Consider the following 17,220-nt stretch of genomic DNA (forward strand, 5'->3'; position numbering starts at 1 on the left):
ATTTAGATTAATTCATTATAAGTTGATTAACAGTTATTTTTGGAATAGTCTGTTAATCTTCTGGTCGACACACTAATAGATAATCACAACTTTCACATCTTTTATTCAAGCACTTTCTCATAAAAAGTTCATTTTTTTTACCTCTTTGCTTGACTTAAACTAAACTTGACTAAAAAATTTTTTTTTTTTTCTTGAAAGTATCTCCACTTTATCAAAACGTCTGCATTTGATTCTCCAAAGTCACAAATGTCTGCAGGCTGTCTTGCATCAGTGCTGTTCTGGAGCCAGTCCTGATCTAGTTACATACATAAATACTGTGTCATCGGACCACAACAAAAGTTAAGAAGCTCTTGGGTGTTTCCTGCAGACGTGCATTAGAAGCTTTTGAACTTGTTAGTTCCTGAGTGTGTTTGGGGTTGAGAAGTACCTGAAGTACCCACGTGATGATGTTTGTGTATTAATGTATTTGAAAATGGCTTGTGGTCAGACTTAAGTGTTGAATAAATGCTCTGTAAAACCTTTGTCTCTATAATGGTTTAGGTTTTATGGCCTCTTGCGCAGACGGTGTCTGACCAGACCCAAACACACAAGAGAAGTCTGATGAGTTTATTGATCCTGCGGTAACACAGGCAGACAGCCTGGTGTGAGAAAAATCACTTGCAGTACATCACAACAGCCTGAACTCAGCAGAAACACAAATCTGACATTTAGATTTTTATTTTGAAGAATTACGAAATTACTTTTATCAGTTAAAGTCGTTGAAACACTTTAAACAGTTGATGGTTGCTGGACTTCTTAACATGTAGATGTATGATCAAGTTGATTATTGATCGTTGTTGTTCATGCAACATAGTGACGCCCTCATTCAGTAGGATGATTAGGCATTAGACATGGAAAGACTGGTCCACAATAAATCCTGTTTCTTTGCCAAGCTCATAATAATATTCAGTTTTTCTGCTGTTGTTTACATTCACCAAGTTACAGTGGGCGTCTAAGTTTTTAATGCTGCAGCCATCCGTCCATCTGCTCTCATGTTACTTCACAAAAAATATCCCACACAGTGATGTATAGATTCCAAATTTGGCAAAACACTACAGTGGTATTCTGTACTAAGAACTGGCAGAAACCAAAAGGAAAAGTTGGTCAGTGCATTAGTACTTTTACTATAATCAAAACTTCAGACAGTTTTAAACTGATTTAAACTCTGACTCTGCAGGATGCTCCACTAAATGTGCATGTAAACATATTGTGTTGCTGCTCTCACATGACAATCACTGGTGAACATAGGAAATCATTTTGATGTTGCAGACAAACCTACCTAAACAAATGTGTGGGCAGGTTTAAGGTTATTTAACAAACATCATCATTTAAGGTAAATTCACAATTACATCATTATCAGTTGTTGAGTGGCTTAAAATGTATGTGGTCTTGTTTCTGCTGTAAGTAACACACATCTGTGATTTCTTAGAATACATACTTAGGTTTTCCAAAATATATTTTAGAAATGAAAATGAGCATGTACTACACACCTTATCCACTTCCTTCTGAATGTGACCTTGCCAGTGGAGCAGTCCTGAGGACTAATCAAACAAAATAAGTGAAAGCATCTGTGTGGCCGGACCATGGATGTGTACAGGACCAAGCAGGAAGAATCTCTACATTTAGAAACTGGAATCTAAAGTGGAATTTTGTTCTTTTTGCCTTAGACAACTTCTACAAGTTGGAGGGAGCCAAGGATGCCTTAATCTGTGGGAACAGCAGCGATGCAGGGTGAGTCAACATTTTCTCTATTTTACTTTGAAATTAAAGTTTCTGTAGAATTTCTGAATCTAAAACCATATGATGCTATGTCGTCTATATTGTTTCTGGCAAAGGTGGGTTAATATAGAGACAAAAATCAGAGGCTCCGGGGTGTATTCAATAAAAGTCTATACAAAGAAACTGTCCATTAACTAAATCCACAGAATTTTTCTTGTATTTATTGTCAGCACAGAAGGTAAACGTTGAAATGAACACAAGGAAATGTCTGTGGATTTAAATGCAGATTCCACCTAACGGGGTTTTAAATGCTAATTCTGGAATATTTAGTTTATTTAAGACGTGTAAGTTTGATATGGATCTGGTAAGAGGAGCTAAACTAGCCCATCGAACTGTGTTCAGGTGTCAGGGAGAACAACTGCATGTGAAGAAGGTTGTTTAAAGTGTTTTGTGGCTGCAGAGGGAGCTGCGTGAAGCCTGAAAAATGTGATGAAGTGATGTCTATAGAATCAGAGAAGTTAAAACAAAATCAAAAACAAAAAATAAAACATCAGTGGCTGTGAACAGAAAAAAGTGAGACCTGCTCTAGAGTAAATTAGCTGCTACCACCTTAACAGAGTGAAATCTCTCACTAAACTGACAGTAGAGTTACGCTGTTGGTAATGTAGGCACAAGGTTTGGAAGAGGAAGCACAATCCGTTTTGTTTCCGGAGTGGAGTACTATTTTAATAATAATAATAATAAATGTCTCTGTGAGTTAGTTAAAAAGCTTTGAAACAACGTTCAGCTCCTTGTAAAGCAAGATAATATATACTGAAGATTTAGGTGGAATTGCACTAAGCACCCATAGGCTTGTTATAAAATCCTGGTTAAGGTCTTGTTTCCCCCTTTAAGTAGATTTGAACTTTAACATACAATGACTGACTGGCAGGAAGTATGTGAACCCTGCTACTGAACTCAGGTTCAGTTTGAACATCTCTCATCTTTCTCACCTTCCAGTGTGAAGGTAAACCTCACGTTAGAGCTTCACAATAACATCAGCATTAAGGTCCACAACCAGCTGCAAATGTACCACAAGCTTGAGTTGAGTGTTGGTGAAACGGTTAAAAGATAAAAGATCCATGGGATAGTCTGTGGTCTGAGGTTTAGATCAGCTCACAGCGAAGATGTGCAAGAGTGAAAAGATTTTGTTTTGTCGAAGAGGAAGAGGAGAAACTGTCCATGTCTCTTTATTTTCCCATCACTCATCCAGCACAGAGACTTGTCTCCTATAACCTTTGGTTACCACTGCAGCAACAACAACAGGCTTCTGTTCGTCTGAGTCCATTTGATGACTGAGTGAATATTTTTTGAAAATTGTGGCTGTTTGGAGCTTTGAGAAAATGTAAACACAATAAAGATGGAAACAGATTGCGCTTCATTTGGTGCGACACAAACCAAATAAACAGCAGGTTGAGTCTTTAGTTCTGCAAATACTTTCCTCAGCTATAGAGCTGCGCTGGAGGCAGATATACTGTTTAAAATATCAGTGAAGAAGTGGTTGAAAGCTAATGGTCTGCATCTAGTAAATGAGCCACAGCTTTTCTGGCAAGAAAGTTTGTTTTTGAAACATCTTTTAATTTGATGTCATCCGGTCACCGTATAATGAAAGAGAGAAATGCATAGTGCTAATCCAAACCCAAACCCCTAAAGACGCAGACTACATGGCTTAGAGCAGCTTAAATTGCACCATTGTTTAAGTTTCCCACAATCAAATTAGAAAGATATTACATCAATGTAATGTCCTGGAAAATCTGCTAAAGAATGAGAAGTTTTGTTTGACAACTTCAGAATCTCTCATCAGTTCATTCATTGAACTCATCATTTCAAGATGGAAAAACTTCGACTTGTGAAGTCGAAACAACTCTCGTTTCAACTTGTGCTGTAAAACTTGGTTGATTCATATTTACAGTGTGTTGGCATGTTGTTCAACTGTTGATTCAACTTGATATCTCACACTTTTATGTTTCCAATACACAAAAGGACTTTGAAATAATTATTGAAGTTCAGTTAACTAACGTTTCTAAGGCTGCTGGAGTAGCTTTTTTATTTTACCCGTAATGAAATAGTGCTTTTAACCCTATTCTCTTAAAAGACGTGAACATAAATCATAAATCTTTGGAGCTGTTTGGAGGGATTCTGCTAAAAAAAAAAAAGGTCTCAAACTACCTGTAATATGTTTCTGTCCCGTCTGTTTTAATCTTGCTGTTGGTAACATGTAGTGCAATGTTGTGTAACATATCAGAAAGGACATGTATCTGAACTGAGTGTCCACGCTGAGAGTGGGACACTGATGGACAGAGCTATGACAATAATCTTTGTGTGTGTCAGTGAAAAACAGACAGTCATCCAACTCATAGCAGCAGTGCCTTTGGGAAGACAAGCTGACCATGCCATGTGAAAGCTATCTGAAGATGGTTAGCAGGCTAACAGGAAGCGAACTGACACGTACCTCACTGATGGAAATGTGCTACAGGGAGAAGGAGAGGAGGTTCAAAAGAGGTGAAGCAGAAAGGAGAATGGGCAAGAGAGGGATAGACGATGGGGAGAGTAGATGGATGGGGAGGTTCTAGAGGAGAGGTGAATAGATAACAGAGAAAAATAATGAGGGTGAAAAAGAGAGATAAGAGAGATAAGAGAAAGAGATAGATGAGAAGTGGAGAGAAGATCTCACAAGTTCTGTGGAGAGAAGGATAAGAGGTAGTGAAATGTAAAGACAAACGAAGAGAGAAAGAGGAAAGAAGAGATAAAGAAAAGGGATAAAAAGGGAAGAGCAAAGAACTAAATAAAAAGAGAGAGGACCAAACCAACGGTAAAAGGATAAGTGCAAAGCAACACGGGAACTTTGGGAAAGATGGAGGTGCAGCGAGACAGAAGAGAGTGACTGACGGAGAGAGAGACAAAACAGTGAGGGAAGAGCTGTGGAGTCGGAGGCTCAGAGGCGACAGAAGCAGCGGAGCAGAAGAGGTCAATTAAAACTCAGCGCTCTGCAGAGTCTTCGGGGACGAGCCAGACTCCTTCAAATCCTAAAAATCTGATCTGTTAATACGCTTTTTAGGATTTTGTTGTTGTTGAAAACACGACTGAACTATTAGGAGGAACATCAACTTAAAGTTTTTATCGGATCAATAAATGCAACGATTTATATATAAATAACAGTTGCATTAAGTTTTGTGTCTCTCTTGCAAAATCCAGTGTTGCCAAATGTTTGATATGCAGATTGTAGGGGACTCCACCATGTTTGTTGTGCTCATACACTGGTATAAATCCACAGAGCATGTTAAAGTAAAGTAGATCAAATCAATAATAATGATGATGAGATACTTGGGGAGGTTCTGGTTGGACTGTCAGACAGTACGTATCAGCACTACTACGGGGTTTTGCTGTTTTATCCAAGGACACCTCGACCTGCCGTCTATCTACTTCTTTATTCACACAATGAGGCGTTCGGGGCCCATTTTGTGTCCATGTCATCTTTCAGTGACACAGAGATTTGTCATGGTGGTTTTGAGATTTTCTGTCATTCTGCAGAGACAAACACGTTTGGTTGAGTCTGAGTTAGCAGCCAGACGAGAGAGTGAGGGAAGAAGAGAGGCTGCTGGAAGATGAAAGAGAGAGAACGAGCAGTGATGACAGTGATGTTGATCACAGTGTTGTTTGCTTCCTGTGTTAAAGCTGCTCGGCTCACGCATGATGCTGATTCGCCTGGCCTGAGGGCAAAGGTCAGTGAGCTAACACACTCTGACACACTGAGATTCATACAACCAGCTGCAGCACAGAATCCCAAGCACTTTATCAGCCTAGTGTTGTGCGTTTGTTTTGGGAACAGCTGGTCGATGGTTAACATGATCTCCTCAGCACCGTGCAATCGGGTTCCAGTCAGGGCGGCAGGTATCAGGCGAGAAGCACCGTTTAAGACTGAAACTGGAGCTGTGGTGGTTTTTAGGAGCAGTTGAGTAAATGAAGACCTAGGATACGATGTTATTAAGTCCACCTACTCGATTGTTTTGCAATACGGGCGATGAGCTCGACTCAATGTTTTTGAATCACTCAGTAAATCATACATGTAGACTCTGAGTCAGAGGCCATTTGCTTCACACAGTCACTTTCACTATCAGAACAGAGCTTGAAGCAACAGTGTGGTTAAACACGGGGGAAATATCAGCTTTTCACTTTTAGTTGCTTTTGAAATTCATTCAAACTCATTTCTCCTTCCCTTTCGCAACTTAAAGTTTAATTTGCAATGATAAAATAGCATTTTTACTACTGATAATGACCATGTGAAGATGTGTTTTTAGGAATTTCTGCTATTTAGTTTTGACTCAAAACTACGATTAGAACAAGTGGAACAAAAGTACTGCAGTTATTTTTTCTGTTGGAAGTCTCACAATGAATAGGCTGAAAGGACAATGGCAGACAAACTGTTTTTGTCAAAATGAACCTGAGGATCTTTGAACAATGAAACCGTGTCTGTGTACCTGACAGTGGCCGAGCTCACTCCAGGTGTTTTTGCATCTCGCTGCATCCCGGCCTCGGCTCGCCTCTGGAGACAGCGCGTTGACCCGGCTGAGCAGTCTAGCAGCATTTGCTCGGTCGCGCTTTATCTGTCTGCATCTGCCCGTGTGAAGCCAGGAACACTGTTAGCCTGAGGGACGAGGTTACACAGCAAACACACGTCTGAGAGAGAAAATAAATAAGAAGTGAGGAAAATGATACTTGGGACGATGAGTGCAGGTTGATCTGGTTTATCCGAGGACCATTCTGTCCATTAGGATGTTCCAGATGTAGAGAGCAACAAACAGAGGACGTAGAAATAAGGATCTCCCCATGTTTGTTTTTTTAAAGTCACAGTAAACATGCAGAAACTTATATTCTTAATACTTGAAGTGTTTTTGTTCTCCCCACTGAGAGCTGGTTTGTGTGTGAACCTGAGTTAACTAAATATGCCAACATGCATTTCACATCAACCAACAGTGATGGAGGAGGACACAGACAAGACTCATAAATTAGAAAGCTAAAGTAATACTTTTAAAACAAGAGCATTACTGTGTGTCCCCAGTTAGATGTTGTCATTTCTCTGATATGAGATTTGTATAATTACTACAGCAAAATTATGTTGTCTTAAACTTCACTTTATCATTTATTTCGTTGATGTGGGAACCTGCTAGCCTGGAAAGACCAGTCATTGGGTTATCTAACCTTTGCTAATTTCCCAATAGCTATGATGTCCCATTTAGTGCCCCACTAAACCACTGGAATACCCTTTCAAATAGAAATATTTATTTATAATATATTATATAATAAAAACTGTCATTTTAAATGTGGTGTCTATTATCTGTTACATTGGCTCTATAGAAAAATAAATGCTGTGATTTCACTGCATTTGTTAAAACAACATTTTTCATCTTGTAGTTTTCCATAATTTTTCCCTTCTTCTGGCCCAGAGTCAGAGTGATGTTCTGCAGATACATCTATTTCAGTTCCAACCTGAAATGAAACAGCTAAACTGAATTCTAATGCGAAATTCAAACGAGGTAAACCCGCTGAGTGGAAGCTCACTGATTGGATGGATTTCAATCATTCTTCAGTAAATGGAGCCAATCACCAGCAGGTCCAGCTGTAGTGTTTTTAATTAGTCTGAAACTGCCTGGACACAAAAGAGACTGTGCTGCAAATGCAACAAGCTAAACTGAACAATGTCTGGAAATATTTTTGCTGCACACAAAGAGCATAAAGATCTGACCTGTAACTATCTGCGTGCTGAGTGTCTCGTGACCTCGACCCTGTCAGTTTTTTGCTGACATGCCTGCAACATGCCAACCGCACGCCACACATGCATCAGAGATGCAGAATGACAGCCGGCCCCACGGGCTACCTCGTTAGGGATGCTAATTAGCCGCTGTCGTTGAGGGGCTCTCGTTACGGGAGCTCGTTGTCATGCAGCATGTGACCCACGAGGTCACTGGGAGGAAGTCGTTGTGTGCTGAGAAGAAGTGATACTGAGCTCGAGGGACCCAGAGAGCAGGAGACGGTCGCTGCTGCTGATTTACCAGAACATTGTCCCAAAAGTCCCCCTTGGTTGGTGATGTGTGTTAAGAGCATCGAGTCCCTGCCCAGTTTGCACCTGTCACTAAATCAGAATTTTTACATTTGATCCTGTAACATTAAGGAGTTTGTTCCAGTCATACACTTAATGAAGCCAGTATTTTTTTAGTAAAATGAACAGAATACAAACGTCTGTTTTTGAAGACATGTCCAACATCTTCAAAGACATTTCTACGCTTTAAAAATATTCCCTGCTGTATACAGTGAAGTAGTTTTAAAACTCATTTCACAAGGTGCATCCTTGAGCCAAAAACAAATGAGAAAACCCTTATGAAACAAGAAAAAACTGTGTGTGTTTTCAAACACCTGACTAGTTTAACTTGGTGCAAAGTTTTCAAAGTGAAACAGCTACACTCATCCCAACACCTTCCACCTATGTTAACTTTATCCTTCCAGTCATTAATAATTTAGTCTATTTTATATTGGTCTGGGTTTTGGTAGCAGCCGGCAGAGCAAAGTAGACGTCCTTCTCCCCAATCATGTCCTTCAGCTCCTCCTGGGGGTCCCAAATCGTTCCCAGGCCAGATGGGATTTAAGGTACCTGTAGTGTGCTCCTCCACAGGAAGGAGCCAGGAGTCCAGGAGGCATCCGGACCAGTTCAAGTTGAACAGGTTTCTGTAGAAACAACTCCAGGTCCTCACATCGAACCCCACCACCCTGGAAAGGAAACACATTTTGGTTGTTTGGATCTATGAGCTCATTGTTTTGGTCTCTACCCAGAGCTCAGGAGAGGGCTGGAACACAAAGAGCTAAATTGAGGCATAGCTCCTTCTGCACAGGTTTTTAAAAACTCAGATACAGCTACGTCTTAATGGATCTTGGTCATCATACGATCCATTGTGGTGGGTTTGCACATATATCTCAAGTACCTGCTAACAACTTTCATGATGTATTTTTCTAAATGAGTTGATGCATCATTTCTCTCTTTCTATACAAACATTTATTTTTTTTTTTCTATGTACCTACACAATACAGAGATTTGAAGCTTGTTTCAAATGTATGAACATCACAAATCAGCAGAGCTATTTAGACCATTTTTATGTCTGTGCATTCGTGATAATTAACATTTATTTAACATTCAGTAATTTAACAGAAAATTTTACCCAAAGTGACTTGATGTACAAGGCTCTGAAGAACACCTACAAAGTTTTATATTTTTTAGTGCATAAGTTGTGGAGTAGTTCTGTCTTTAGTCTAGTTATTTATTTATTTTATTGAGTTAATACTGAATGTGCAGAGGTACATAGTTCTCAGCTGTTTTCCAGCTACAAAACGGCAAATATATATTTTTTGTAGGCATCAAATTTTAATAGGATGAAATGTTCTATTGACATAATTAGGATATGTTTTACGTAAACATGTCAATTCACAAATACATTGAGTAAAAGATATTACCCAGCAAATTATCCAAGCCTTTAGAACAACATCCATTTATGTAAGTGTCATGAAACATTTTTGCAGTTATGTTTAGATATAAACAGAAAAATAATGTGTTTATAAAACTTAATAATAATCGATTATAAATGCAGTTATTTGGACAGGCAAAGTTAAAAAATTGATCACAACAGTTTTGTTGCTAAATGTATTTATTTTGTATTGAAATGTTTTTTGGAAACGGTACTCAAAGCTCAAATTAATAAAGGGACTTCCTTTAGCTGGCGTTCAAACCAACGGCACACACCTGCGGTTTACAACGGGAAATTCCATCAGTGGCAAGAAGCTGTTTTTCCATTAAAGCTGGAAAACAACTCAAACCCTTATTTGCCCCATAATGTGACAAGAAAATACAAGACCGAATTCAAAAGGTGTAGGTACTGCTTTAATCATCGTTGACCCAGCTTCCGCTCAGAAAGACTCTGCTGTCATCAGAGCAGTTAGCAAGAAATATGGCTCCACCCGACTCTGAGGAAATAGCTGCCGAGGGGGTTGATTTTCCTGGAAAACACTGCGTCATGTAGCTGATATTCATCATTCCATTGGCATAGCATTCACTGCTGGTGGTAGCCATGTTGATGCACTTCCAGCTGTGCGGGGGGTGTTCCATTAAATTCGTTTAGCATTCATTTCTGCTCGTACGAATGCATTCCCAGCTCTGTGTGCGTTTGTGGTTGAAAGCTTTACTTCTACTTAAAGCTGCTGTCATGTTGATGCACCTCCAACTGTGTGTGTGTGGTAAATGGTTAAAACATTATGTTAAAAGCTGCACTGATCAATACCTCAACTTCAATATTGAAAACATTTTTCAAAACGGGGGGTTGCTTTTATTTGAGTGCATGTGTGTGTCTCTCTGTCTGTGGGTGTGTTTAGTTTGAGTTATGAGCTCTCCGGGAGGCTGTGAATGTGACATCTGTCCAATGTTCAGCCAAAGACACAAAAGAGGCTTCCACCACCTAAATGCTGGTCCACAGGGAGATAAGTGTGTGTGTGTGTGTGTGTTGATAAGAGACAGGTTCAAAGAGCTTCAGCTCGTCCTTTTTGTTTTTTCCTCTGTGCTAAAACACTAAAAGAAAATGAATCTAAGTGATGGCCAACTTTAAAAAACAGTTTGATTTGTGTTAGAGTAGATGCACCATTAGTACTACTTCACTTGCACAAGTACTCATATAATCGAATACATTATAACACAAACGTCATAATAACCATAATAAACATGAGATGACACAACAGAGCCCTAAAAAGAGTTTTTAAGATTGATAATACTTCAGTATGTTACATTTCTGCATAAACTGGGAAAAGATCTAGCAGCCATTTTTAACTGCTACTGCTACTACTATTACATACACTAGTATTAGTAGTTCTTCTTTACTGTGACTATTACTTCTCCATTATGTGTGGAAAAACAAAGAAGACACTCTTCGTCTTTTCCTTAACATGTGTTCTTTTTGAGGGACACATGGGCAGAGGAGGATGAATGAAGGTGGTATAATAAAAAGTCAACCACTCAGTTATGAGAACAACCCACACTGGAGAGATAATATAAACTTAATTGAGCCCTGAGGGCAGAATCAGGCCATACCACCAGTGGAAATATACAGTATAGGTGTAGGCTGAAGAACAAGAGGATTTGATGTTAAACAACAGAAATTAAAATGCAACACCAAGCAAGCTGTGATCTGCTGGGGTGGAAGTTGACACAGTCTGCTTGAGTTTCTGCAGATTTTCCTTCAAGCGGCATCTTTTCTTCGGAGAAAATGACCAACGACACAAAGTCGAAACACAAAAGGACAAGTGACACCTGAGCTGTACACAAACTTCCAGCGTGAATAAACCCGCTGGATGAAAAACAACATCTGAGGCGACACTCTGGCCTTCTCCTCCTGCCCACGTCCAACTCCCTTAGACAGGATAATGCCAACCATCTTGATCATGACCTCCCCCCGACCCCACCCCATATGTTATCCGTGCTGATGAACCCTCCTACTCCACACACGCAAAACGCACACTGAATCATGGGTAACCAGAGGACAAAAAGAAAAGAGAGAAAGACTGAGCAGCTCTGTTTACTCAGAGCGAGGAAATCTGATTTACTATCTGTTTTTGAACCATTAGATGATTTAATAGAGACAAAGAAACTTAAAACCATAAGTGGCATTAAATCTGTACTTACCCAAATCACAAAGATCATACATTTTCTTACTTATCTCCAGTGGCAGCCATGCAGACAGTTTTGGAGTTATGAACTCGAGCTGGGAACAGAATGTCAGGCTGTTAATTTCCAGAAAGAAGAACAAACAGAGAGCACACAAAGTAACAGCAAGACAAATAAAGGTGTCACGTCAACTCTACAATTCTCAAAAACAATAATAATATTGTGGGTGGAAGCACCAAGAAAGAGAGAGTACAGAGTTCAGGTGCAACTTTCAAGGTGCATGGAAAGAAGAAAGTTTAAAGAGAACAAAACCCAAGCAACAACTTTATTGTCAGATCAATACATTTCAGCTTGTGGCCGTGTTGTTGGTTCACAATATCAGAGGATGACTGAGTTTCTATCTGAAGGGCTGGAAAGATAACCGGGGAAGTGGATACGGGGAAGCAGAGTTGTGTTAATCTACAGTAAAAACAAGTGAGGAACCAGAGTAAAACTCCTGACCTCACTGGAAATACTTACAAACTGGTAAAATGCAATGTTAAATGAGACTCTTGTACCTGCCTGAGACTTGTTGTGTGCGTCGGTAAACAGTTCAGCTGCAGGAGCCATGACACTGATGTAAATGATGGAGTCAGCCAGATTAAACAGTGCAGAATCTGCCCCTGAGATGAGGGAGGAAGTCGTCTCAGAGAATTTAATATTTATTGACAAGTGGCTTTATTGACACAGAATGAGGTGACACTGTTGACACGTGGTAGCAGATGGTCACTACTGCGTGTGTGTGTGTGTGTGTGTGTGTGTGTGTGTGTCTGTGAGATCTAATCGTTATTGTCTCGTGTCTGAACGAGCGCCGAGACTACTGAGAGTGAGTCAGACAGATGGGCAGAGGGAAAGAACGAAATGCAAAAAAAAAAAAAAGAAAGCAGACTTTAAATGCTTCTTGTTGTATGTACTCAGTCACTCGACAGTTTGGACAGATGCTGCCTGAATTAATATGTGTAGGACACACAGTAAAACTTCAGAAATAAACAGTTGAATGATCTCTTCCTCATCCACCCTGGTGCCTCTGTAAAAACTGAAGTGTTTAATTCACAGTGACCTGACTCGAGTTTAGAAATATATCTTATATTTGCTTGCAGTGTTGCAATGTATTTCAATATATTGAGTCGTAGTCCCTGTGTCATCTTACCTATTGTATCACTAGATTCTTGCTGAAACACAGCTCTAAAAAGGATCCATTAAAATGTAGAGTGTTCTGTAAAATTCGACTGCATAAGTTATTTACAGTATACCAGCAAAAATGGAGTGTACATATTTATTACTGTCTGACAGCTGGAGTGACCATTACACGATAGTATTTAGCTACAAAAATGTTTTTCAGGTAGAGGCTAGAGCAGGGGTCTCAAACTCAATTTACCTGGGGGCCACGGGAAGCATAGTCTGGGTGAGGCTGGTTTTCACAAGAAAAGCTTTGTTAAAAAAACATCCTATCTTCTCAAATCTATTTATTTTTATTTTTTTAATACAAAATAAATAAAAACATAAAAAAGGAGAATAAATAATAATACATCGGTAATAAATAAATCTAATAATCATAATAATGAAAATAATAATAATTACATTCCTCTAGTCAGCTACTAAATGTGGTTTCTATATCTGCTGTATTCGGATTCAAATGTCTGTATTAACAGTTCTTTAACCTTTAACCTTCTTCTGAACATCGCTCTGTGACTGCAGACTACATCAGGCTGCATTGAGTTCCTTACTTTTCTTTTAACCCGCAGCGAATGCATCACTTTGACTTATAATGTCCGGCTGGGCAGCAACTTAAAAAAACTTTTTTTTGAAGTGTTGTGAACGCAGCGCTGGGACAAATGTCCGCGTGAGCTTCATAGAAATGAGGCCGCTAGCCAGGCTGAAAACTCTCCATGGCAACGCTGCTGTCACTCATTGAGAAATGTTTCTCTGCTTGCATTAAGCCCGCCCGATTTCCCGCCCCCGAGACCCATATACCCCACCGTGATTGGTTGGTTTCGATCAGCTCCGCACCAACACTGTAAAGTGTCAAACATCAAACTCGAGGGCCGAACTAACATTAAACTTTCCTTGTTTGTTTAGTGCCTAAACCTAACCAAGATGTCTCTGTATCAAAACTCAGCCAAGTTGTTTTTTTTTGCACAGTTGTCATTGCGTTTGACTGTTTCGAGCAAAAATAATTGTAAGGCCAACCACCACTTTGGCGCCAGTGTAACAGTTTGCACCCACCATTTTAGGTGCAAAGTGCAATTTCAGAGGGGGAGCTCTAACAACAAACCAATGGGTCCATTGAGAAGGACTGGACCAAAGACAACGGAGGACTTGCTGGAAATGTCATGGTGAATGATATTTTGACTTGTGCTTTGGGTTTAATGTGCACATCCCAGTCAGTAAAACATCCAGGAAAGAAAAAGTAGTGTATGAACTTGTAATCCAGTTCAGCGAGGACTGATGTGATCTCACTTCAAACACACATTTCTAATGCAAAAGCACAAACTACTAATTTGTTTGCATTCGTTATCATTATTTTGTTTTTTGAGTGACTGGAGTCAAAAGCAAAACAGCTTCTACTCAGATTAGTCAGGACGTTTGTGGCATTAAGCAGTTTGATAGAAATGTCTTGAGAGATGTAATCATCCACTCAGCAATATCACCACAAAAACCAACAATCATTTGTATTTAATAATTAAATGGAAAAATAAAATAACATCCAATGTTGTTTTCTCGTCTACTGTCTGTTACAAATCAAGCCATTAGTCTGTTTAATTAATGCTGTTGGATCATACTGTGTTTGACAAACTCTCTTCCATTACCTCAATTCATAATTTATTATATAATGTCTTCAGGGCCACAAATAATTGCTTTTGCAACTGTACACACTCTTGCGTGCAGAGTGTAATTTCCATTCAGCTTTTTTTTTTGTTGTTTGATAATGTAAATAGATGAAAAACAAAGCTGAAAAGGAATCCCAGTTCTTAACGCGAGACTGATAAAGAGAAAAAAGTAAAGTTAAGAACAGGCAGGTCAGTAGAGATGGAGAGAGGATGAATCTTAGACATGCACGTGGAAAGACAAAGACAAGAAGAGCAGCGATAAGGACAAGGAGTGTTTTCTGTTGAGTTTCTCTGGGGTGAGAATTATTGAACGTCAGTGGGACTTACGGACAGATCCAGAGCTGATCTCAAACCCACGTCTTCAGTCCACGGTGGCCTCCTTATCCCGCTGAGACACCATACCAGACGCCCCCTCGGGCTCTATTTCCGTACAGTCACATTACCCTCCTGCTATAAATCATTTGGACACAGCTGGTGAAGTGAACATGACTTAGCACTCTGCACTATTCTCGAGGAACGCCAACAAGTGTCTAAATCAAAGCCAACACGACTCCTTTCCATACCAACACACATAGCTAAGTAATGAGCCACTCAGGAACTCATTTCGCAGGGATTTCACAACAGCCCACAGCAGTTGTCAGGCTGCTCTGCTCTTTTAAAATGAATGTGGAGTAGCAAGGGTCTTCATTTAAACCAGTACTAGTAGAAGCAAACATCATTTAAATCACAGAATGTTAAACCTCTCCATTAATGACAATCAAAGCCTAAAGAAATCATCCAGATTACAGGCGCATTGATACTAAAACGTTTCAAAATGGCTGGGAGAGAACAGAATAATCGATAATTAATTTTTCCTTGCGTTAAGGTTTCCACAAAAGAACAATGAACTCTAAATACTTTGTCACACATGTGAAACTTAAAGCTGAGAATCAACTTCTACAACCAAATTTACTTAGAAGGTGGTACAACTAAACTCCACCTCCAACCCAGCATCCACCTGTAGGCTCGGAGTCAGATGTCCCCTAGGGAGAAAGTAATTTACCTGTTAAATATATGGAAAATTATAGTAATGTAGAGAGTTACTGCCACATGTAAGAGTTGATAAATCCTCCTTTACCCATCAACTCAAATGAGGTATACTCTAACAGTGGACTTCATAAGAAAGTAGGTAAGTATTTATAGAAACACCTCCTCTTTTACTCATCAGACAAACTTACAATTGTAGTTACCTAAAGGTTATGTTGGTAATAGCCCAATTTTATTTATGTACTGTCTGGAAATCAGGATGGTTATTTACAATAAATACATCTATTTATAAAGGGTTTATTTAATAATTTACTTCATACGTACCTGCTAAGAACCCCTCTTGTTCGTTTCCGTGGGATTACTGGGCTCTTACCATAGGTCTACTGGATCTGACTCTGCTTGTGTTGCTTTCAACCAACTTTTATAGGCTTTCTATTGCATAAATGATCTCTGCTCCTGTATAACTTGAGCAGCCAAGGTAGTCAACCCTTCCCTCTAGCACAGTCTCAACGGTACACAAGCTTCACCCACTAAACATGTCTCCACAAACTTCTCATCTTTTCTCATCTACTGTAATTAGAAGATTAAGGTGACTTAACATCACATTGCAACACAATGCAACACAATAGATTAAGTGTAAATAGAGCAGAGACAATTTGGAAGTTGCCGTCTTGGCAGAATCTGGGAAGATGAAGTAACATGAACCAAAGTGCTGCAATAAAGTCACTTTATGACATAAAAAAACTACGTGACAAACACAGTCATGCACCAGAGATAATCCTCCAATAGTGTCATATTCATAGATCTGAAATAAATAATTCTACATAAAGAGTACTTTACTTTTGCTATATCAAGGACTGTTTTTTGAGCTCGAACTTTTGTACTTTTACTTTAGTAAAGTTTGTCTTTCAGACCAGACGACATTAAACCTAAATGCAACACTAAACCTACGTACAGTGTGTAATTCTCCAAGACAGCAAACTCTCTAATGGAAACAATAAAAAAGTGTTAAAAACAGATTAGAAACGTGTTGAGGAGAAAGAGATCTAAGGCCAAGCAGAAAAGGTTAAGTAGCCTTTATTCTCTTGAGCTGACACATTTTCCCTCCAGACTAAAAAAAGTCTCCTCAGTAACATTTAGACAGTGCAGCATGAAAAGCTCTCCACTGAAATAAATAGAACTCTGGCATTTTCCATAATGACATGTAGACCATGAGTCTGCAGAACACTGAGTACTGAAAATGCAAACTTTTACTAAAAACTAAGATGACTAAAGAAAAAGAAAAGAACATGAAATCATCAGAGAGTGAGCTGTTCAATTAGAACAAATGCCAGTGCGGGTTCTTGATGCAGCTCATGAATCACCAAACTAATGACTAGAGGCTGTAATGGACGCATGTGCACATATGTGCACCAGGCAGGTTCATCTTTAAAGTGTTTTTAGGGAGGATGTAGTTGTGAACATGCTGCGTCTGCGTCAGGAACGTTGATGAATAATTTTCTTGGTTCCTGTGAACGAGTCTGTCAAGACCAGGAGGGTCTGAGCAGACCAGCAGCGTGTGTCCTTATAAGTGCTCGGTAATCAGGATGGTTCAGATGTTCTAATGATAACACATTGGAGACGACTCTGTTATTAATGTGACCAAATGTGGTGATCAAAGTGCCACACACACACACATACAAACAACACACACACACACACACACACACACACACACACACACACAGACAGTTAGCGCTCGGGTGTGATCAAAGCGTTGGTTCGTAGCCAGCCTGCTCTGTGCTGTGATGCTAACAGCTAGGTGACCCGCCTCAGTAGTTTAGCTGCTATTTC

At 39.5% G+C, this 17,220-nt stretch overlaps 1 protein-coding gene across 3 annotated transcripts in view; it reads left to right on the top strand.

Moving 5' to 3' along the window:
• LOC113163497 (sodium channel protein type 4 subunit alpha-like) overlaps positions 1-17,220 on the top strand; it is a 124,144-nt gene that overhangs the window by 30,679 nt on the left and 76,245 nt on the right. For all 3 annotated transcript variants that reach the window (XM_026362194.2, XM_026362193.2, XM_026362192.2), the window contains exon 8: positions 1,707-1,770. In XM_026362194.2, the coding sequence (XP_026217979.1) occupies positions 1,707-1,770 (64 nt within the window). The remainder of the gene's footprint in view (positions 1-1,706; positions 1,771-17,220) is intronic.

Source organism: Anabas testudineus, chromosome 2 (assembly GCF_900324465.2).
Source record: "Anabas testudineus chromosome 2, fAnaTes1.2, whole genome shotgun sequence".
Taxonomy (NCBI): domain Eukaryota; kingdom Metazoa; phylum Chordata; class Actinopteri; order Anabantiformes; family Anabantidae; genus Anabas; species Anabas testudineus.